A 22,783-nucleotide genomic window follows, 5' to 3' on the forward strand; every position below is an offset into this window, starting at 1 on the left:
GGGGCACACGGAGGCAGCAACAAGCTGTTGGGGCTGTTGTCATTTTTTGGTGTCTGTAGGGGCTGTGCACAGAAGGAAGAGAAACCATAGACAGGATAAGTTTCTTGACCTTCACCATGTGAGCAGGCCCCCCAGCCGAGTCATCCCCTCCCACATTCCTTCCCCCCAGTGGCAGGGATTATCCAAGTCCCTCTGCAGCCTGCCAGCAGAGCTGGCTAACCCTGGAAGGCCACCAGGATTTGCCCTGCGCACTGCCCCCGTCTCCCTGCACAAGCCTGGCCATGATGGAGTGCTGGGAATCTACAGAGTGTGCACAGACCTTCCCCCTCACCTGCTCCTCAGCAAGGTGCTGCTGCTCAAACTGCACTGAGTAAACCTCACAGGGCTTCTTCACCACCACTGTCCCCTCTTCCCCATGGCTCTGGGGCAGCAGCGGTCCCAGCTCCAGCTCTGCGGGGATGGACTCCAGCCGTGGCTCCAGACCACGTCCCAAGACCGGCACCTGAAGGCGTTGGCTGCTCTGGCAAACGTGGATCTGCAGCTCGCCCCGGTAGCACTTCTGCAAAGAAGCAGCACAGAAAGCTCCTCCGTGAAGCCCCAGCTGACAGCACCTCCAAGTCAACAATCGCCCAGGGTCAGGGGTCTTGTCAGCACCTCCAAGCTGAACCCAAAACAGGTATTTACTTAGAGCAGGAGCTACAGCATCTGCATGGCTCTCAGGAACTGCAGCGAGTCCTGCTCTGGAGCATAACTGGACAGTTGGCTCCCAGGTGGATCTAAAATGGGCTCTCAGAGGTTTTCACCTGGGCATGGGGGAGCGCAACGCTCATGAGAAAGGTTTGCTTCCTCAGACACAGTCCTGGCACTGCAGCACCAGGCAAACATCAGCTGTGTGCAAGAGGCACCTGAGCTCTCACTGGGCACAAATAAGGATCATCTTCTCTGCTCAGTGCTTGCCTCTGGTCAAAGCCAGACACGAGACGCTGAAATCTCCACGAGCAATTGAGATCCCTGGGACTGTCCCCAGGCATGGAAGCACTTGTGTCCATCCTGTCACACGCTACCAGTTTCCAAGTCACGGTGGCCACATGCAAACTGCCTTTGGGAATGCTCCATCATTTAAGCTGACTCCCGAACTGCTTGGGAACGTGCAGGGGAAACTGAGGCGCAGGAAGCTCCATGTGGAGGCAGAGCTCATCCCCCGCTCCCTGGGCTGGCCTCCCCTTACCACACTGCCCTGCCAGACCTCCTGGCGTGACACCCACCAATCTCACCTCTTCCGTGGGTGAAAAACGGACTTGGACGTGGCACTGCTGTCCTGGAGCGAGGCTTCCAGCTGAGGGCAGCACCTCAAAGCCACAGGGCACAGACTTCATCTCCTCCAGCAGCTTCTGGTGCTCGCTCCCTGGCAGATGTTTGTCCACCTGCGCACAGAAACCAGTGGTGTGAGGTCTCCTTGGTCTGTGAGGACAGACCCTCGGTTCCTGCAGTGCTCCGAGATGCTGGCACGGTGCAGGGAGCACCTTCATCCCACCCAGACGTGGCCACCACTGCCTAGAACTGGAGGGCAAACATGCTGGCAGGGCAGGCAGATGGGGAGGCAGTGTCCTCAGAGAAGGAGGAATGGGTGAAGACAGCAGAGAAGTGAAGCATCAGCTAGTGAACAGGCCCAGGTGAACCAGCCTTGCTCTGTACCCTCAAAAGCTTCCTCAAGCGAGCTGCAGCCCAAGTGCTCAGGCAGCCAGAGGGGCACAAAAGGCACAAAAGGCAAAGAGAACCCAACCGAGAAGTTGTGTGTTACACGTTGTCTGTGCTTTACCTCCTCAACAGGATCAGTCATGCTGATGGACCATTTACAGGGGACCTGGAACGTGTTGTGGAGCTGGATGGTTTCTTCCTGGCACTGCCCACACTGGACAGCAGAGAACTCCAGCCTGTCCCTGGACAGGCAGAGGGACGGCTCAGCCACCATGGCACGGAGGCGGACCTGGAATGTGGGGCCTCCTCTGACCTAGAGAAGGACAGAGCATCCAGTTGAGAGCCCACCTGATACTCGCTGCTGTGCCCAACCTGCTGCCTGCCCCAGAAGCTGGAGTACCTTGATGGGCAGGAGCACATCCACTTTTCCCAGGGGCACGTTGGCACTTTGTGGGTCGAAGCACACTTCAAATGTCTTGCTCTCACAGGAGGGCAGGCGCTTCACACGCTCCAGGCACACGCTGAAGCCTGAACACAGCAAAATAAAGCAGCTGAGATACGCAAGCAACAGGAAATGGCTCAGAAGCACGGTAAGGCCACAGGGGTGTCCTGGCTGGCAGCTCTCTGAAAGACCCCTTTGCATCTCCAGAGAAGCTGCTCTTCTCCCTCTGGCACTGCCCAAAGCAAAAGGACTTTCACAGCCAGAATCCAGGGGTTACATAGTAAAAGGAAATCACATTGCTTGAGGAACTCCAGCAATTCCTTCATCAGGCGTCTCAGGGAAGGATGCATAGACCTCTCCAAAGGAGAATTGCCACCTAAGATACCAAATGCTGGGGTGTTCCCTGACAGCGGCTTAGAAGAGACGACTGGCCACCCCGCAGAGACAGCAGTCACCATGTGCTGGAGCTGCAGCCTTACCTCAAGGCCTCTTTGGGAAGCCTGTTTCCATAGAGCAGAGGATCCCACAGGCCGGTCAATAAAGGCTGAGCAGAAGTGCTCTGGCACTATGAACTCTAAACAAAGCACTTCTGAACCACAGAGGGTCCATCTGTTTGCAACATAAACCCTCAGAGTGCACAAAGAAACTGGGATGATGCTCACGGGAGCCAAGAGCAGAAGATGCTGAGAGGCGATCAAGGTGATCAGCCCTTCTGGCCCCTGCAATCAGATTTTAGGGCAGCCACAGGCAGAGCAGGTCTCTGGGCACTGCTCACCAGAAGTCAGGCTCTTGAACAGGGCACCCAGCATGGGGGTACTAAGGAGGAAAAAGCTGTCCAAGGAAGTACTCAAATCTCCCCGTGACCAATGGCTTCAGCTGATGTGTCAGAGATAGCTCCTTCAAGCCCCTGTGAAGCCTCTCCACCATGGGTTACCTGTGTTATACAGGACATATCCATCGACACGGAAAGATGCAGGGAAGTGCCCAGTGTTGGTGATCTTCACCATGTGTGTGTGGATGTCACCGGGAACGACATAGCCAAGGTCCAGGATGTATTCGGGCAGCTCAGCTCTGAAAGGAGGAGTAAGGACACTCTGTAAACCCCAGCATGGTGTGGGCTGGAGAAGCAAACTGAGTGGATAATTCTGTATTCACTGCTCTGAAAGCTCAAGCCAAGCCCAGGAAACCCAAGGCCTGAGCACCCAGTAATAACACTTGGCTAAGTCATGGGGAGTGCAGGGCCTAGGATTTATCAGCCACCAATGGGATCTTCGAGTGACTTTAAAGCGGGTACTGGACACAGTTCCTATGCTGCAAAAAGCCATTGCAGAGAAGTCCACTGCATCTCCACTGGTCTCAATCAAACTGCTAAACTGGTGTCCAGCCCAAGCCTGAAACTGCTTCAGGACCTTGTCATAGCATTTCCTTGCAGAGGCCTTTGGCAGGCAATCCCACTTGGAAAAGTGCATAAGGGATCTGGACCATTCCCTGCTCTTCCTGCATAGTGGGGTCTGTTTCTTGGCACAAAGATGCCAGCTTTGAGATGCCCCTTTCAGAGCTGGTCAGCAGGGGTGGTGCCTGTGCTGTCTGCAAGGGCTTGTTCGTCTGCACCCCTCAGCTCTGAGAACAGAACCCAGCAACTGTGGGGAGGGGAGCACCTCCAGAGCTCAGGGGAGCACTGTGCAAGCGAGGACACCGAGCTGCCCACAGGGAGCACATCATAGCTCTCAGCATCAGGCCCCTTCTGAAGTCCGCAGCTGTTCCCAGCTCTGAGACACAAGGAGCTCTCAGGAGCAGGCCTGCACTGCTGGCTGTTACCCTCGGGGCCCCTGCACACAGGCTACAGGACTCCCTACTAACTTGAGAAGCCTCCGATGGACACGCTGGTGAAAGGCAGTGTCCTCCGGGGGACGGGAGCTGAGAGCTTTCTGCTGCTCCACGGCATGTTCCTCCATCAGCATCTCCTCCATCTGCATCTGCAGCTGAGCATCCCACTGAGGAAAGTAAAGACAGGGGCTGCTTAGCAAAGGTCCTTCCCAAGGCACAAGCTTGTCTCAGGTGGAGGATCCCACCCTCCTCTTGTTGAGAGAGGCAATGGAGTCATTCTGTCTCACTGCTCAGTGTCTGGGACACTTCCTGCTCTCTCAGGCAGGATCATAGCTCCAAAGAAATGAACACCAGTGTCTCTCCCTGCCCAGTTATCAAAGCTGATCTGGACACATGGATAGACAAGCCAGAAACCTTCCAAAGCTCCAAGTATGTCCCTGCCCCCAGTTAGTGCCAAAGCAGCTTGGACAAAAGCTCTCCTGGAAAGGGAACCATGAGAGAGCTGGAGCCTCTCGGAGATCCAGAACACAGCACAGCCTCAGGGAGCATTCAGGCTGCTGCTTTACACGCTGTAAAGCTGGCAGGACTTGGCCAGTGAGCAACAAAGCCCCCAGCACCGACCTGAATGTCCTTCAGAGCACCATAAACCCAACTGCTTGAGCACAGCCCTTAGCATCTCCCTGGGGTAGTCAGGAGCTGGTGCATCTCCAGGAGGGACAACTCCCAGAGGTGGGCAGCCCATGGGGCACGCTGAGCTGACACAGTCCGTGGCCAGGGCTGTGCAGGGAGGCACCCAGTGCCAGCAGAGCCCTGGGCACAGGGCCGTGGGGTGCAGGGGCTCCAGTGACACGCAGGAGGGTGGCACGTGTGGGACAGGGCAGCAGCTCTACTCACCATGGTGCCTGAGTCGTCCATGCAGGGCTCGGCTGCCACAGCCTCCCCCAGAGCAATGGCCTCGTCTCTCTGGCTGCCTTTGTCCAGCTTTTCTTGGGCCTTTTGGAGGATCTTCTCATATTTGGCGTTGCCTGAAAGCACAGAACACCACCAATAGCAGTGGGGCAGCACAAATCCCATGGAAGACGGGAAGCCCCATTCCCCCAACACGCAGACACAAACTGCTCCAGCAATGGAAAGGCGATCCTGCTGCTTCTCACCCCCAGCCGTCTTTCTCACCACACAGGAGCATCTCAGCCCCACAACGTGATGCAAACCCAACCCTGTCAAAATCCCTGCCAGCCTCTCTTGCAGCTTTCCCTGTGCTTTTCTGCCCAGCCCTCGTCTTCCCAGACCTCTGGCATACGCTGGCAAGCTGTGCAGGATGGTTCCTGCAGCAAAGCCACACGGGCTCGTCTGCCAGAGACCAAGGAAGCAACCAGAGGGCTGAGTTTGCCTGACAGCCCTGAAACCTCCAGGCCTGGCACAGGTGCCCGTGAGCTGCCCTATGGGCATATGGCATGGGGGAAAGCCTTCCTGGCGAGCAGACAGGCAGTGCTCACCTTTGATGTTCCTGGGCAGGTCCAAGTGGATCCTGGGAAAGGTCCCTTCTCCTTTCAGGCAGATTTTTGCTGGCTCCAGGTGACCCACTTGGATCTGGAAAGCCCTGCAGAAGACTCCAGGCACTCCTGGCAGGTAATAGACTTTCAGCACTTGCTGCTTGCCAGGTTCAACGTAACCCTGCGGGGCACAGAAGAGGGAGGGAGGTAGTGTACCAAAGAGGACTCAGTGGAGGGATGGCTCACACAACAGACACGCTGAGGACACAAGACAGCTTCTCATACATAAGGAAACATCAGACATCACCACCTCCAGCTTTCTTGTACCCAAACGCCCGAGTCTCCTACACCAAGATGCAGTATGTCCTTCAGAGGCCTCGCAAGGCTGCCCTCTGCTCAGCATGAGCACAGCTCTTCTGCTGACAGGGTTTACCCTCTGCTAGCCAGAGCCAGGCACAACAAGCTCTTTCACCAGCTGCTCTGGAAGAGCACCGAAGGGCCTGCGCTTCCAGCAGGGCCAGCAGCTCCTGGCAGCAGCTTGCAGGAGAGGACATCAGCGTGTCATCCCTCAGGCGGACAAGCACTGAGGAAGGTAGAAGCCACTCGGCCCTTTGCTTCCTCTTCCCATTGCAAAAGGGCACCAAGGCAGGAACACTGCTCCAGCTCTAAGACACCCAGGCAGGATGACAACTGGGATGGAGTGATGCTCCAGTGATGGCACAACCAGAGAGCTCAGCACTCAGCTCCAAAGAGCTCCCGCAACCATCGTGCCTCCCACTGCTGGTTGCTGTAGGACAGCAGAGCCAGTGGCGGCCAAGGCCAGTCAGGGGCTCCATTAGGATTGTGCTCGATGCACCTCCTCTGCCTCTGCAGCAATCGCTCACAGCCCCGTCTCTCCTGCCTGGTTTTGGACGGGGGTTGTGTGCTCATTCCCCCTATTTTCCCCCAAAACTCTCTCCTGGGCAGCCTGACACAGGCTGGGTGAAGCCCTTGTGCTACTCACCATGCTGGGCACGACCAGGGGCACGCCAGGCAGAGGGCTGGCTGCAGTGCCTGTGCCGGGGCTCAGCACCACAAAGGCAAATCCCAGCTTCCCACTGTTCTGCAGGGTCACTGCTGCTTCCGAGACTTTGTTAAACACCTGAGGAGAGGACAGAAGAGCAGGAAGTTACAGGCACACATCTGCTGCTCACAGTTTCATTCCTCTTCCATTGGGTCGAAAGCAAAGGAACACAGCCCAGAAGCAGGGAGCGCACAGGAGAGATGGGCACTGGGCTCTATGGGTTAACCTGGGCAACCCGTGACTGCAGGGTACCTGTGAGCCCTACACAGCAACAGGTATTTGTGGCAGAGGTGCAATTACAACCATGGAAACATCAGTAAGAAACCAAGTAGGGGACACAAGCCCTCTGCACTTGAAGGTGTCACCCAACAGCAAGCTGAAACACAGGAGGAGGCACTGAGGCATTTCAGGAGAAAAGGCACCTGCACACTAGTATTTGTGGGCAAAATACAAGCCAAAAGGGAGACAAACAGGGCAACGCACACACGGCCAACAGCTGGAAACAGCTGTGGGGTTGTAACTGGAAAGAAGTACAGTGAGGGTTATTCTGGGACACTCTATCCAGCTACAGTGACTGCAAGCCCAAGTCAGCTGCCTCCTTGGCCGATGAATCAGGAGCATTAAAAGAGAGCACCTCCTTGCACCTCTGGCTTTAGGAGCCCATCAGCGGATGGACATCTGAGGGACACATCCCTCTGGAGATCACCACTGGGATCCTGCCTGCCCCAGGAGGCAGCGTTAGTTCCCTCCAAGAGGAGGGATTCCCAGCTTTGGGCTGGGCTGGAGATGGCCATTAAACACCAGCTTGGAGCTATCACCCAAACGCTGGACTTCCGAGCCACAGAGCCAGCAGAGCAGCTGGGAAGGGGGGAGAGCCCTCGAGCCGGGGGGGCAGGAGCCCACCGGTCATGGCTGGAGACAAGGAGCTCTGACAAGAGCAGCGTGCGGTACCTGCAGCCCGCAGTCGATCTCGGTGGTGTCCAGGAGGTAGCTGATGCCTGAGGCCTCCCCACGCAGAGCCACCTCGTAGCAGGAGTCCAGAGCTCTCTCCGGATACACCACGCTGAAGGGAGCCTCAGGAACTCCTCTGTTGAGCAGGAGCACCTGCAGCAGCAGCAAGAAAGCAACATGGAAATACATGAAGAATCCTCTTTACTTACTGAAGGCTCACTTCTTTTCTACTTTAGCAATTAACATCTGTAAAAGGCAGAAGATGCTGAGCGCTGCTGCCAAATACAACAGGACAAGTTCTGCCGCAGGGCTTTTTCATGCAAAGCAGGGATAACTTCACACAAACAGAGCCACTCTGGCCTTATTCCCCTGACACAGAGCACTCCACTTGACCTGCAGTGGCAAGGACCTGCTCAGCACCACCAACTTGATTCAGACCCATCCCACACCTCCACCAGGCTCACTGCTGCCCACGAGCCATCCGGATCCACCCCATGCCCTGCCACCCGTCCTGCTCACCCCGTAGCTGTGGCTTGAGCCAACAAACACCTTCCCGACGCTCACCTGGTCGCAGCTGAGTTCCACCTGGGGCCCGACGCCTTCCCCGCTGATGCACAGGGGCAGCCTGGTCTCACAGCCTGTGGAGGGAAATCTCTGTGAGCGCAATTCCTTCTGCTACCCGGCACTTTCCAGGTTGTCTCAGTGCTGCTGCCGGTCCCTGGCCTGCATGGAACCACCTCCAGATGCTCCAGGAGAAGATACGGGACCCATCTCGTCCCTCAGGAGATCAGCCTTGGGGCTGGTTTCTCATTTCTAACCAACCCCCTGGGATGGTGTCTCAGAGAACCACAGAATGGTTTGCGTTGGAAAGGACCTCAAGATCATCCACTTCCAGCCCCTTGCCATGGACAGGGACACCTTCCACTAGACCAGGCTGCTCCAAGTCCCATCCAGCCTGAACTTGAACATTGCCAGGGATGGAGCAACTTCCTTGGGCAGCCTGTTCCAGTGCCTCACCACTCTCACAGCAAACAATTCCTTCTGGATATCTAAACTAAATCTCCCCTGTTTAAGCTCAAACCCATCACCCCTTGTCTCATCCCTCCAGCCCTGGAAAACCAGCCCTCTCACTGGGCAGATCACATAAGCCAGACATGTACTGCTAACATGCACATCCCTTGGTGCAAAGGCAACCGAGACCTCAAGGCTTACAGCCAAACTCCAGGGTGGCTTCTTTCCCTCAGATTTGCTAGAGATGACAGAGCACAAGATCTTCAGTCTGAAAGCTGCTCTCAGCCACTGAAGCCTGAATCCTGGCTCAAATTATGGACGAGATCTCACTGCCATCCCATTCTACTCTGCACACAAGGCGAGCAGCACCAGGAGGAGGAGAGAGCCACACAACCAAGACTCATCTTGGAGGTAAATGGTCTACAGGCTCCTGGTGCTCCTTCATTAAAGCTGTGTGTGTTGCAAATGCTGGCAAACCTGTGCCAGGAAAGCTTATTCCTTCACTGCTTTGTCTCTTCTGGGGTCAGGAAGCCAGAGCCAGGCACCCTGAGCCCTGGCCTCAGACAGGAGACCACCAGGAACCGCAGGGACAGCAGCATGTGCCAGCACTGTCCTCTTGAGCCCTCCAGAGCTACACGAGATCCCAGTGGGCTGGAAGAGTGTTTGTACCTCCTCTGTGGGAACAGGAGCAGGAGGAAGGAGCTGTACCTGAGATGTCACAGTAGGCTGCCTCTTGGTAGACTCTGGCTTCTTTGGGCTTAAAGATCACATTGATTTCAAGTGAAGAATTTGGCAAGATATCTCCCTCCTGAAACAGAAGTGACAGCAAAGCATTTATCTTCAAACAGCACATTCTTGTTGCCACTACAGCCCTGTAAGCCTTTATTTAGAGCATCAGCAAAGAGCAAGGAGCAAGCAACACTTGTCAACAGAATTTAGAGGAGAGCTTGGAAGCAGCTGCAGAAACACCTTCCAAAGTCCCTCGCCTTTACTGGCACCCGGAAGGGGCTTTTGTTACCCTCAGAAGAGACTGAGCTCTGGCTCAGGGATTTAAGTCTGGGCCACGCTACCAGTTTCTGCAACTGTCTGCTGCTTCCTCAGGGTCTTCTCTCTCTGCTGCTCTCCCACAGGATCCTGGCACTAGGTGCTCAGTCCCAGGAAGCCTTGTCACACATTTCAGCAGGCACCCCTGGTTTCTATAGGCTCTCACTTCCTCCAACTGCTTTAAGCAAAGGCACCTCGTACAGCCCTTCAGCCCCAGCATTACAAATACACTTGACGTAAGTAGCTACACCTCTGGCAACCGTAATAACGCTCTACAGGAATTCAATATTGAGTTGACAGAAGCAGATAAAAAGAACAGAGTCATTTTTCTATCAGCACAGCCAGGCTCTGATTCCACTCTGCTCTTGGCTATTCTCAGGAATTTGTCCAGAAGAGCCTTGAACTGACTGGAGCTTCCAGCACTCCTGCAGCATCAATATTTACTAGCTACGGTTCTGCCACTGACACAGCACTGACAGCTTAGAGGACAGCCCCACAAAAATTAAAGAGCTACAACATGGGAAGTTATTGGCCTGCAGCTGCAAGTAGTTCCCTGATGCACAACCTGCTCTGAGTCAGGAGAACACGGGCAAGGACAGGCAGAGAAGAACCCTTTCAAACACCAACCGCCAGTAACTGCAAAGTCTGAAAGAGTAAAGTCACTTGGATTCTTCTCAAAACCTGCACAAAGTCCCCATGTGGGACAGGAGACACTGCCCATGACACAAAGCCCTTGCTGCCCCGGCCTCCTCCCATTCCTGCATCCCCATTCCTCTAGCCAGGGCAGCTGGAGCTGGCTCAGGGCCTCAAGGCATCTGTCTGACTCTGCAGTTGATCCCGGCCCCAGATAACCCAAACTCAACATCACAACGCTGAGCTGCCACTGCACCAAAAAGTACAGCTTCAGCAAGAACCTGGAGAACACTGCAAAGGTGCATCTCAAACACTGAGGAGTGCAAAGGAGAGCCCGGCAGGGTTACTGCGAGTGCCCAAGGCCCTGGGGGCATGATTTGCTCCATACCGAGACCACACTGACTGCTGGCATCATTCTGTACACACTCTTTAACTAGTGCAGGAGGGAGCTTAGAGCTTTGGGCACGTGCCATTGCTTCCATTACAAGCTAATCAGAGGAGGGTGCAGCACACACCCTCTTGCCAGGGATGATGCCTTGCTGGCCACCAAGCACCACAAAGCCATCCAGTGAGGCACCACGATCATCACAAGGGACACATCTCCATACATCCAAGGTGCTGCTGGGTCCCAAGGCACAGCCAGATTACACTTCTCTAAGGCACCTGAGGAAAAAGCTTATGGGCTAGCACTAAAGCCTCTCCTTTTCTAGGGATCAGCACAGCTCTCAGGAACAATCCTGATACAGCACCCACACTGGAGCCTTGCATTCATAGCCTCCATCCCAAGAGAACTGACCCAACACTTAACAGGCTCAAGAGCAAGACTCTCCATGGGAAAAGGATTGTTCCATAAAGAATGGAATTCATGGAAATCAAGAGACTGATAACACTGCACAAGACAGCAGGGGAGAGACTCCTGTAGGAGCCTGCTTTGATTCAGCCCTAGAGCAAACCATGTAACAGGAACACGGCCATTTAGGAAAGGTTTCCACTCACAGCTTGGGGCCAAGCTACACTTCACGTCTCTGCATCATCACATCTTGATGTGGACAGGACTCAGCCACAATTCCAGACCTCCCCTTAATGCACCTCAGGAGCTCAAGAGCAGCTTAAGCTCATTGTGGAGACACAGCAACTGGAATGAAGCAGGAGCCCTGGGGCACACTCCAGAACCAGCTCACACACCACAGGATGCTCTGAAGGCTCAGCTCAGCAGCTCCCACTCTCCCCAATATCCCTGCTGCTCTGACACAGTCTCTTGCTCACATCGTGCTGCTGCCAGCTACAGTGCTGTGAGACCGCACTTGTGCTGGCACTGGTGGCTCTCAGCCTTACATGCGCTGCAGGAGCAAGCAAGAAGAGAACAGCAGCCCCTTCCTCAAAAACAAAATCAAAACATAAACTAGTTTCACCCACTGGAAAAGAAAGAAGAGGTTGGGATTATTCCAGGCTTCACTCCAAGATGAGAAGGGATGTTGCACTGCTCAGACTAGCAGCCATTCTTCAGCTCAGACCATGTGAATACCCTACAGCAACGGCTCTGGCTGATTGAAGGACATGGGGGTTTTGCTTGCATCACCAGGAAAGTGAGCAGTTTTCTCTACCTATCTGCAGTAGAACTCAAAAAGCTTGTTTAAACCTGCCAGCCTCGTGTCCAGGCTCACAGACGGCACTGGAAGGGACACTCAGATGTGGTATACATCCAGGTCTTAGGAATGGATTGCTGTCCCCCCGATTAAACTTGGGCTCAATTTGGACTCCTTTCCACAGGAGATCATTTCATTCTGCAGGTCAGGATGTGAACTAACAGTGCACCAGTGGCCTTTCTTCACCCCCATGCGCTACATGGAAATGTGTCCTTACAGAGAAGTAACTGATACCTCTGAACACTGTGAGGACACTCATGAAGTGCCCTTGAGTCACAGCCCTTGCAGCAGAGCCCAGCCTGGGGTCGGCTCTTGCTGCTGCTCAGAAATGCTTTCTGCAACAAGCGCCACCAGCCTCACCAGAAACCTGATGTCTCCTCTCTTGGCACATGGAGCAGCTGACGTGGGATCTGCCAAGGGACCTCATTCAGAGAGGAGAAGGACGAGGAGCAGGAAGGGAGGTTCTCAGCCATCACTTACCATGGGCACAATGGTGAAAATATCACTGCAGAAAGGCATGGAGTCTCCCTGCACATCTGTCCCCTGGCTCTGGGAGGTGCAGATGGGAAGGGAAGGGTGTTCTCTGAGAGGGGGGACCACCCCATGCTCCTTAGGAACATCAACCAGCTTGTCCTCTTCCTGTCTCTGCAGCCTGTGCCATGGGAAAGACGAACCAAGGAGATCATTGAAGAAGCAGCAGATTTGCAGAGCCTGTCGTGTCCGTGCACGACCAGCAAAGCACTTGGTGAGGAAGAGCAGCAGCTCAGCACGGGGCTGACCCTGAGACACAGGCTCCCCCACGGATCCCATTATTTCCAGCACAGCAGCCAGTTTTACTGCCTCACTGACAAGCTCATCAGAGGTTTCTTAAAGCTGGCAGCCCTCAAGAAAAAGCCTCCTGCACTGGGAGGGGAGAAGCAACCAGGTTTCAGCTGCATGTTACCAGCAGCACACTTTTCCCCTTCCCTTTTGCACCCACAAGGATGAGGAGACAGTATCTGCACTGCCTTGCGCCAGAGGATCCCGGTGCACTTCCAAAGCAAACCAATGGGTTTGGCATCCCACCACTTCAGTGACACAAATGGGTTTCTGTGCATGAAAACAGAGGTGCCAAGAGAGGAAGGGACTTTGCCCAGCATCACCCAGGAAAGAAGTCAGCATCTCTGAATGCAAACCCTACGCTGAGACTCGAACCACCTCATCTTTTCCCTCATTTTGGCCTCCTCTGCAGAGATGCAATGCAGTTAACCTCTGCCTTTATTGCTGGTTGCAGCAGAAATCATTCTAGTGATTAGAGATCACAAGCAGGAGATGAGAGGGGAGCAGTGCTGCACAGTGGCTGCTCCTTACTGGGAGCCTGAAAAGTTGCACAAGGATTCCCCAAGTCACAGAAGCTTTTAAGTCTCATTTCCAGTTCATCCCCCCAGGCTGTCAGTGTTTCTCTGCTGCCTGAAATGGCAATTTCAAAGCTTCACCAGAGGCACCCTTGGAAGAACCTGTCCCATCTCTCACCACCAGGATGACACAGGTTGCTGAAGCCCAAAAGCACTTCCAAGTCCTGGCTGCCCTCCCTTCCCTGCACAGCCCTCCCCCTCCACATCTGCCCAGCTGAGGAGCAAGGCCAGAAACACCTCCTTGGGCCAGAAACCAGGACACTGGAAGGCAATTCCCCAGCCTACAGCAGGACGGCCACCACCTTCTGGGCCAACCGAGCACTGTATCCTGCGTGTGGCTGGAAAAGGAGCCTGACACCTTAGCAAAGAAGAAACTGCTTGAGTATCATAAGAGTTGTGCCACCTGCAGCTCTTCAGTGCTACTGCTCAGTGCAGTCCCAGGTACCGAGTGCTGACACCTGCCTCAGCCTCATGGACCCTCCGCAGTGCACGCAGCTCTGAACTCAATAGTTTGTGGCTCCCAAACGTGAATTTGCCCTCTGAGGCAAGCCAGTGATTGCAATCAACCTTCTCTCCCCAAAACATCATCCTCAGCTGTAGCACGGGTGGGACTGGAATGGCAAGGGTTAAGCTCCACACTGTGCATGGCTCTGTCTGCCCTAATCCCTTCAAAAGCCCCAAGAGCCCTCTGAGGCTGTGTGTTAGTTTTCCCCTGGGGCATCTATCTTGCTGGGAGGAATCTCTCAAACAAACCTCAGCTTCTGCCGCTCCTCCTCTTCCTCATCAACAAAACGCTTCCACTGGAAGTGGGCCGTGATGCCACTCTGGTTGTGGATGACCAGGGAACTTTGCTTTGACAGCGTGAGGGAAGTCTTCTCAACTGTCAAGGAGCTCTTGTCAAGCCTGATGTCAGCATTTACAGCTGTTCCACAGAGGCTTTTGTGAACATCTTCACCTGGAACAAAGCAAAGGCAAAGTCTTGGCTCATCTCACTTGCTGATGGAAGTACAAGGAACAGGGCAATCTGCAGGCAACAGGAGAAAGAGCTGCAGTTCTGAGCTGCATCAGCAGTTCCCCACATCAGGACATTTATCGTATCCTGACAGCTGCACATGAGATGGCATGAGGATGTCCTGGCACCACCTTAGGCACCTTATTTTGGGGGGTGTTCGTGGAGATTTATCCCCAAGGTGACAGCATTTACAGTGAGACTTTGCAGATGTGCCCGGGTGCCCTTTGGGCTGCCATCCCACTCAGGTCATAGGGAATTCTACACCCAAGTCACTCAGTGACGCTGAGGAGCCTCACCTCAGTCATGGCTTGCCCAGGCTCTCCTGCAGGCAGGAGATGCCCCCACTCTCGTGTCATCCTCATCTCCTGCTCCTCAAATATTGGCCATAGCTCTCATCTCAGAAACCAAGCGGGAGCATTTGAAATGAAATGGACAAGGGCAGAAAGAACAATGGCAAGTACAGAGCAGCTTCTGTGCTGAGCTCTGCACTCAACAGGGTGCTATGGGGCCCTCGGATCCATCTGCCAACTCCTTCTTTTGCTCCTGCTGCTCTCACACCCAAGTGCCTCACCACTGCCAGAACATTCTTCCTTGTCAAACATGCTGCTGTTACCACTTCACCACTGGAGAAGTGAGTCCCTTCACTAGGGTAAGTGTCCGCTGGAAAGCTGGAGACTTCCAGCATCAGAGCAACACGCACAGCAGCACAGCCATTCCCAAGGGTTTCTCCAAGGTGCTGTTCACCATCTACCTTCAGACATCATTACACCCTCACATTACTGACTCCAGCCCTAGCAGCAGCTTCTTCCTAAACCTCACCATTAAATAACTGCTGCTCACAAGGGGGTTTCAACAGAATCACTCCCAGGCTACAGCAAAGCTCAGAGCACCCTAATGGCTACTGCTGCCACACTAACTGCTCCTCACAGTCACAAGACCTCAGCATGGCCCAGCTCTCGGCAGAGCACCCACTGTACCCATGCATCACATCACAAGAAGAGGGTCTCTACCTCAAAGGCCTTGCCAGGAACTGTAACACAACACATCGGGATGAAAAGCAATGACCAGTCAGGAGAGCTCTATGGGACAAGTTGCAGGCTCTTCAGACAGCTCTCTCACATGTTAAAAGCCATCTCCTTTTCAGTCAGGCTCCTTGCTACGCCTTCTTCCCCAATGGAGCACCCAGAATATTCCCCATCGCCCCCTGTGCACTGTGCTTAGGAAGATCTGCTGCCTTGTTACAGGCTGAAATATTCCAGCACAGCAATATCTGGCAGCCAGCATGGAAGCTTTGCTCTACCCAGCATGAAGGAGTCTTGCAGAAGGGATTCAACAGGACAATGAAGCCATCAGACAATGATGGCAGACACTGCTCTCTTTGGAAGGACACACCGAGGGTGCACCAAGCACTTACCTGTGTCATAGTGAACAATCATGGGACTTGTATAAACACCGGTCTTTGGTGGGTGAAATTCCACCGTGACTTGCATCGCTTCTCCAACGCCAAGAGTCCCAATGGAGGGATCCACAGAGAAAGGGCTGCAACACAAAGAGAGAGATCTGGGCCCTCCGTTAACTTTGCAGTCTAGTTCACTTCAGCTCTCTTGTGCAAGCAAGGAGCAAGCAAACCACAGGCGGTACAAGAAAACCAGAGCATCCAGGATCAGAAACAGAGCGGGTGACTCTCCCTGCTGAAGAATCCCATGCAGAACAACCCTGCAGAGGATCCCGTGGTATAACATGACCTCAGCCCCCCATCCTCTGCACACAGTTCTCAGCTCTTCACCTCTGCCATCCAGTTACTCACAATTCTACGGTTTTTGTGTAGCTCACTTAAACTTTTGTAATGCTTCCCATTTCTTTATTGCAAATCAGGACTGAAATAGTTCATTGCTGAAGTTCGGGAACTCTTAAAACCCTTGTCAAGGAGCTCTCAACACATGCTCTGTCACCCAGTAGAGTAGTTGGCAAGTGCATTGCAAATAGATGCTAGACTTCACTGGGTACTTATTGTGCTGGTGACAACTAGGCCTGGAAATCCCAGAAGTAAACTGTACAGTGATTTACAAGTTCCTGCCCATGGAGCTCCACAGGGAAAAGCAGCAGCCTGCTTAAAGAGCATCCTAGAAGCCTGCTTAAACAGCCTTGCCAGCCTTTGGCAGAAGCTCCTCTCAGACCCTCGTGTTTCACAGGAGACAAGTTGAAAGTCTTCTGAATCCCGTTTCCTGGAGAAGAAACTGAAGCAGCTCAGGTGCACCAACTGAGACGCAGCAGGTCTTTGGTGCGTTCTTAACCTCAGCTCCTGCGCTGAGACCTCTGGGACCAAGCAACTCTCAACTCCCAGCCAACTGAACTGCCTGCCTTGCGGATGCAGTGTCACAAACACATTCCCCTCTCCAGTGCAGCAAACTGGAAAACCAGTGACTGGCTTCTGAGACCAACAGGAACAGGACAGGCTGTCTGCAACACAGTTCACCTCAGGCATTTGATGACGGGACCACCAGACTACCGTGACCTTGTGGCCTCCAGAGACCGGGTGTACTTGGTTCCTAGTGGTATGGAACCATTTAAGAAGGTTATTTGTGACCACAAGGGTGCAAACCAGCTACTCAGCTACTTGAGCCCTCTCCAGGAAATGTGGGAGAGAGACAACTCCAGGAGAAAAGGCCCCCAGCCCTTTGCAAATGCACCAGGCACTTGGAGCATCTTTCACCTGCTCCCTCCTTAGCTTTCTGGTAGTCCACTTCTGAAGCCACCACCTGCTCCTCTCCACTTCAGAGCTCATTCTGCTTAGGCATATTTGGTCCCAGGCACCAGACCAAGCCCACGGGAAAACAAAGGCCCTGGACCACACACTCTTATTGCTAGGGCCTCCAGAGCAATTGCTTTCATCTATGATCTCTGCTTGCTAATATAGACACAGCTGCTGATCAACTCTTCAGTGCCTCTCACCAGCTCATTGCTTGCCCATTTCTTGATGCTGCCTTTGGGCTCCGTGACCTGAGCCCCTCGAGCTGTCCTCTGCCACACAGCACCTTCTGCAGCACTCCAGCTGCCTTCCTACCTTGGCTCTTCCAATCCAACAGCATCAGATCTGCAAGATGCTGCCTTGCAGACATCACTGCACTGTAAAACTTGCTTGCAGAGCTTTCTCAAAACACCGTAAGCAATGGCAAACCCCACGTGTCCTGCCCATGTCCAGCACCTCAGATGCTCTGCCTCCTTTTTCTCACTGTTTACAACTCCATGAGCACACAACAGCGTTTTGCACAAGAGATGAGCTCCTTTACCTCAGAGTGGTGATGCTGTAGCAAGCCTCCCGCTTCCCCACGTTGCGCACCAGCAGAGTCTTCTGGGTGCTGAACCTGACTGGACACTCGGAGAAGTTCAGCTGCTCAGGGAAGTCCAGGCTGGCTCGGGCACCTATGGCTCGGATAGGCACAAAGAACTTCTCCCTCTCTGTGATGATGATAAGCTCCTCAAAATAATCCTGCAGGGAAAGAAACAAGCTCAGCACAGTGCCTTTAGCACCATGCCCGTGCCAGAAGAACTGCTGCTGGTTTCTGTGACTCTCACAGTAGCATTCGATAATGTACTCGCACTTTTTACCTTCATGGCCTTTCATTACAGATTATTTCACAAGCAGGGGCAGCCAGGGACCATGGGGCAGATCCTCTGTAGTTTTCTAGAGGCATGCTGCTTGAGGATAGGACAGACTATTCAACTACATTTAAGCAGCAAACACAAGATGAGTAAAAGGCCATGCACAGGCAGCAGACTCTCAGCCCTCAAGCCAACAGACATTCCATTAAATATTCCACCACTGAAGGACAAAAGAGCCTGAAAGAGGCAAGAGCCTCCAGCCTATGGGAGCACAACCTTCAGCACCAGCAAAGAGTCTCCCCCAGGTCTAGATCCAGTGCAACCCCACTGAACCCAGGACACTTCTTCAAAACCCACACCAGATGCCTGCTTTGGAATCCAGCCCTGCAGGTTCACCTCCCCTCAAGGCATCATCTCTCAGGACCTCCACTCTCACCTTGTTCTCATCAGGTCGGAAAAGGATGCGGTAGGTTGAAGACGTGCCCGGGGCTACCTTATAGTCCTCATCACTCGGGCTGATCAACTCAAAGTAAGGAGAGTTCCCCAGGATGACGTTCAGCAGACGAGGAACCTGCACGAAAGACACACAACTATGATTTTGTCACTTGGGGAAACTTGAGAAGGGACCAGGACAGGCCACGTGACAGCCTCCTGACAACCTTCCCAAAACACTTTTAGCTCTGAAGGTACACGCACGGAACACACAAGGCTGGACTTGAATCCCCTTTAACTGCTCCTGCTAAGCTAGCCTCTTTCCACTGCTCTTCCCTGTGCTTTGACAGGCACTTGCACACAGGTGGCTGAACAGGCTGAGAGAGGAAAACATGGCCTGCCAGAAACCAAGACTGACCAAAGAGCCACCAGGACACGGTGCACACTCGAGGTAAAGCATGACAGCAGGCAAGAACTGCACAGCCCTCGACAATCCCATCAGTCCAGGGCTTTCAAGGGGAAGCATGCTGGCTCAAAGAGCTCCTTTGGGTAGATACCACCAGTGCACGGCCAAAACCAGAATCCCCAGCATGGGAACATTTCCCCCATCTTGCAGAATAACGCTGGTGAGACATTTTATTCTGCATGCGCTGCACTGCAGCAGGGAACTTGCTCTGCTGCACACTATGTGAATTCCACTGCTCTCCTCTTCCAGCCCAGTGCTCAACCTCCACAGCCCAGCACTTACCCTGTCTTTGTTCCTCAGAGCTAGCGACGCTATGTAGAACTGGTGGGGAATGTAGTTCTCAAACACCACCTCGGATGGGAAAGGCTGGAACGACCTCTGGTCCCGCTCAACGGCTGAGAACTGCAGATGCAAGACAGAGCAGAGAGAGCTTCAGCTGCTGGGAGAAAGGTTAACGAAGGAAGATCCCACACTCATCTCCAGTAAATACAGTCTCTTGGTGACTACATCTGCCCAGCTCACGCTAGGAGATGGCAGCTCACCCACCTCTGCTCTCAGCTCAGCAAAGGGTTCTGGACCATGGTGAGCAGCCTCAAGCTAAGAAGCTCTTTTGGAGGCTCTTTCTGCAGGTTGCCTTCTCCAAAAGGCAAAGCAGCGCTCACCTCCAGCAGAGCCCTCTGCTAAGCTGCTCGCTCAACTCCAGACACTTGCTGGAACAGCCACCAGCACTCAGGGAGCAAGCAAAACCCAGCAGTTTCCATGAGCCTCCACAGGAAACAAGTTGCAGGTGAACTTCCCTCTGGGACAGCGACACTGAGTCCCACACATCCCACATATCTTTTTTTGATGGAGAGCCGAGAAACCAGGCGGAAGACACCAGTACCAGGGAGGAAAGGCCAACAAGAAAGTAACAGGGCAGTTGGGAAACAGATAAATGAGGTGAATGCTGGATGGGGATGAAGTTCAGCTCTTTCCCCAGCATTACTGGGCAACTTGAGCTAGGCTGCAATTCGTATCCCCTCTCCCCAGGAGCTTTAAGTTGCTGCTTCACTGTATTCTATCACTGCTGGTTTATTTAACAGCACTGCAGAAGCAGCTCTGAAAAGTACACACAAAGAACAAATGCTGACCCAGCAGAGGCATTACTTGGAGATAATTCCTCCCTGCTTGGTCTCCCCTCTCCCAGCTGCACTGCTGCCACTCGAGACACACAGGCAGGTCTCCTGCTGCCCCACAAAAGCCACGGTCAGGCTGAGGCCAGAAGCTGTAGCACTGCCAGTTATTTGGGCGTCCGTCTTACGTGTTCCCACCTCGTGTGCTGTCTGGGGCAACCCTGAACTGATGTGCTACAGCTCACTTGCTGGCAACTTTCTGCTCAACAGCCCTACCTCAGTCGTCCACCCACATGGACTGGCTGTTACACTGAGCAGTCCTGCAAGAAAAGCAGCTTTAAACATCCATCTAAGAGAGCACTGATCCAGGGAAAGCTCATCCACTCTCCTCTGCCCAGGGCGATTCCCCAGCTATCCAGCAGCCTGAAAACTCAAACACCCTGGAAGGCTCCCACGCCTTCTTCCAACCCATTCATGCATTGACGCAATTGGGTTTCTTACAGCTTAAGTAATTGCCACAGGCCCTCAACCTTCAAAGGCCACTACTGCCACCACTGAGGGAGTCCTGTGACCCCAAGCATATGGCAGTTGACTACACCAAAGCCAGAGGTGGCTCTTTGAACAGCAGGATGAGAAATAGCAGCTCCTGCCCTTGTGTCCTGCCCCAGCCCTACCCCCAGTAGCTTTAGCGACGGTAGCTCAACTCCAGCAAAACCCACCAACTGCAGCACAGGTTCCATTGGCTTCCTGCAGATCAGGACTTCAATGGCTCACTGCAAACACACGTTTTGCCTTTCCCCCAGCAGAAAGAACTCCACCACCACCAGTCGGAAATGACAACAGGACCTAATCATCAAGCTGCTTGGGTGAGCTGGAGGCAAGTCAGCCACAAGCACGTGCCCTCTTCAAATAGCACATCAAACAGCAAGGAAAAGGCCAGGGAAACGCTACCTTTTGATGGGAGACTTCACCCATGTCCCGAAGCTGGGCAGTCCGGGGCTGCCTCATCTCCCGAGGCCTCGCCAGCCTTTGCTTGCTGCTGAGAGACTCTTCTGCCTCTCTGACCAGCTTGGGATTACGAGATGCTACCACTCTGCTCTGGAATCCATCCGCCCTTCTGGAGGACCTCATGGGCCGGGGGGTCTTGCCACTGGCCATGTCGCAGAGCTCACCTGGAAGAAGCAACAATTGGACAATCCACAACCCCAGAACCTTAAAACCCCACACCCATGGAAGCCTGGAACCCACAACCTTAGGGAAGGGCCCTTAAAACTCACCCACTCCCAACCCCCTGCCACGGCCACAGACACCTTCCACTAGAGCAGCTTGCTCCAAGGCCCATCCGACCTGGCCTTGAACACTGCCAGGGATGGGGCAGCCACAGCTTCTCTGGGCAATCTGTGCCAGGGCCTCGCCATTCCTGGCACACCCAAAAGACACAGCCGTGTCTCCAGCCTCTGGCATCCTTCCTAAGTGCAGAACGCAGGGAAGGCCTCCCCACCCTCACTCATCATTAGACCACATTTAGGCTCCATTCATAGACGTAAAACCCCACAACAGACAGCCCCTGAGCCAAAACAGCCTTTTGCTCAGGGTGCAGTCCCACCAGCCACGGAGACACACCAGGGGCTGCTGGCACTTCTCACCCTTTCTGCAAGGAGCCTGCTGATGTTTCTAACTAACTCAGCACAGAGCTCAAGACTCTGGTTAAGAACCAGAGTTTCTCAAGGCTACTTTGCCTGCTTGAAGTTACAAAGATTAGCTGGCAAAAACAGCTCCTTCCAGGCAGGAAACCACCCCACTGCCCAAGAGCACTTCTCCATGCAGAAGGATGCCCTCATTTTCACTTGGTAACACCCAAACTCGAGGCTCCCTACAGGCATTCCAGGCTGCCACAGCAGGAAAGAAGCAGGAAACCATCAAAGGCACAGGAGCAATTACCTCAGATCTAAGGAAAATCCAGGAGGATATTCCCTCCTGCTTCCCTGTGTTCCACAGCACCTCTGTTGTGTGCACTTGCTCTACACAGCAAGACAGCATCTAGGCAAAGATGGCCATTCCCTGCCCCTCGACTCTCCCCCACACCCTGCACGCAAGGCAATCACTTCATGCCTTTACACCCAAGACAGCTACAGCACGGCACAAACGGTGTTTGTGGTGCTGGGCCCTTGGCAGCTTCAGGAAACAAGGCTACCGGTTCCTTTTGTTCTTGCAACAAACACCAGAGCTCTGCACTGCCTCTGCTCAGGAGGACCTGCTGCAGCAAGAGCTGGCCTTTAAAGCTGGAAAGAACTGCTTGTCAGGGGAGAAACCTCATGGGGATGATCCAACATTCATCTGATTTCAGGGTTTATTACCGGCTCTTAACTGCCTTATTCGTCCCAATTCTCCAAACTGTGATTTCACTTCACTTGAAACGAATCCTGTCGTCACCCCCACAACGCTTATTTCCAGAGGGCTTCCAACCTCCACAGCCCGGCCAGCCCAGCAGCTTCCCCTGAGCCCTGGAGCAAGGCTCTTCCCCAGCCCCAGAGCCCGCAGGTACCAGCCTCCCAGAGCAGCAGGAAAGGAGCACAACGGAGCAATCGGGCACATCTCCCTGCAGGGGCAGGACAAACCAGCACCCAGGACACAGCACCCCTCCAGCCCACCACCCCGGGGCTCCCTGCTCCCCACCTCACACACACAAGGCTCCCTTTGCTGCAGGACCTACAGCCTAGCTCCAAGTCTCTACCATCGCTGCAAGCCGCACGGCAGTTCCACAGCCCCTTCAAGCCCTTCTACCTGCCCAGCCCTGCTCTTAGCCCAGGGGTGTTTAAATCCTGCGGCTATCACACAACTGCCCCATCCCTGCTGCCAACGGAGCTGCCTCCTCCCTGCCCAGGGCCAGACGCTACCTCAGCACGGGTGATTCACGCTTCTCCTGGAGGATTCCTCCCCGCAGGGCCTTGGCTCC

General features: G+C 54.0%; 2 protein-coding genes and 1 long non-coding RNA gene across 3 annotated transcripts; all 3 read right to left on the reverse strand.

Moving 5' to 3' along the window:
* Positions 1-531: 531 nt before the first annotated feature.
* Positions 532-1,943, reverse strand: LOC117437429 (uncharacterized). Its single transcript, XR_004550448.1, has 3 exons — positions 1,820-1,943; positions 1,275-1,424; positions 532-559 (listed from the first exon to the last, which is right to left on the reverse strand). It is a non-coding gene; the product is annotated as an uncharacterized lncRNA (long non-coding RNA).
* Positions 1,944-1,961: 18 nt separating this feature from the next.
* On the reverse strand, positions 1,962-12,327 carry LOC117437498 (hydrocephalus-inducing protein-like). Its single transcript, XM_034071872.1, has 12 exons — positions 12,289-12,327; positions 9,194-9,293; positions 8,039-8,112; positions 7,475-7,627; positions 6,549-6,601; positions 6,464-6,512; positions 5,464-5,641; positions 4,862-4,992; positions 4,255-4,352; positions 3,075-3,211; positions 2,099-2,226; positions 1,962-2,006 (listed from the first exon to the last, which is right to left on the reverse strand). The coding sequence occupies exons 1-12, from the start codon at positions 12,325-12,327 to the stop codon at positions 1,962-1,964; spliced, it is 1,185 nt and encodes a 394-aa protein (XP_033927763.1).
* Positions 12,328-13,945: 1,618 nt separating this feature from the next.
* LOC117437499 (hydrocephalus-inducing protein homolog) lies at positions 13,946-20,985 on the reverse strand. The gene is made up of 6 exons (XM_034071873.1): positions 20,779-20,985; positions 18,998-19,117; positions 18,254-18,388; positions 17,505-17,704; positions 15,629-15,753; positions 13,946-14,157 (listed from the first exon to the last, which is right to left on the reverse strand). Exons 1-6 carry the CDS (start codon positions 20,983-20,985, stop codon positions 13,946-13,948), a joined length of 999 nt encoding a protein of 332 aa, XP_033927764.1.
* Between the last annotated feature and the right edge of the window lie 1,798 nt (positions 20,986-22,783).

Source organism: Melopsittacus undulatus, chromosome 22 (assembly GCF_012275295.1).
Source record: "Melopsittacus undulatus isolate bMelUnd1 chromosome 22, bMelUnd1.mat.Z, whole genome shotgun sequence".
Taxonomy (NCBI): domain Eukaryota; kingdom Metazoa; phylum Chordata; class Aves; order Psittaciformes; family Psittaculidae; genus Melopsittacus; species Melopsittacus undulatus.

What these genes read in the sequence shown, in the direction of transcription:
- LOC117437498 (XM_034071872.1), bottom strand. Translation starts at nt 12,327, where the DNA reads ATGCCTTTCTGCAGTGATATTTTCACCATTGTGCCCATG. An exon ending in TGGAACTCAGCTGCGACCAG is followed by an intron (nt 7,628 to 8,038) that starts GTGAGCGTCGGG and finishes CTGCTGCTGCAG; the next exon opens with GTGCTCCTGCTCAACAGAGG. An exon ending in ATATGTCCTGTATAACACAG is followed by an intron (nt 2,227 to 3,074) that starts GTAACCCATGGT and finishes TGCTGTGTTCAG; the next exon opens with GCTTCAGCGTGTGCCTGGAG.
- LOC117437499 (XM_034071873.1), bottom strand. Translation starts at nt 20,985, where the DNA reads ATGGCCAGTGGCAAGACCCCCCGGCCCATGAGGTCCTCCAGAAGGGCG. An exon ending in CTCTGAGGAACAAAGACAGG is followed by an intron (nt 18,389 to 18,997) that starts GTAAGTGCTGGG and finishes TCTTTCGTGCAG; the next exon opens with GTTCCTCGTCTGCTGAACGT. An exon ending in TACAGCATCACCACTCTGAG is followed by an intron (nt 15,754 to 17,504) that starts GTAAAGGAGCTC and finishes TTTGTGTTGCAG; the next exon opens with CCCTTTCTCTGTGGATCCCT.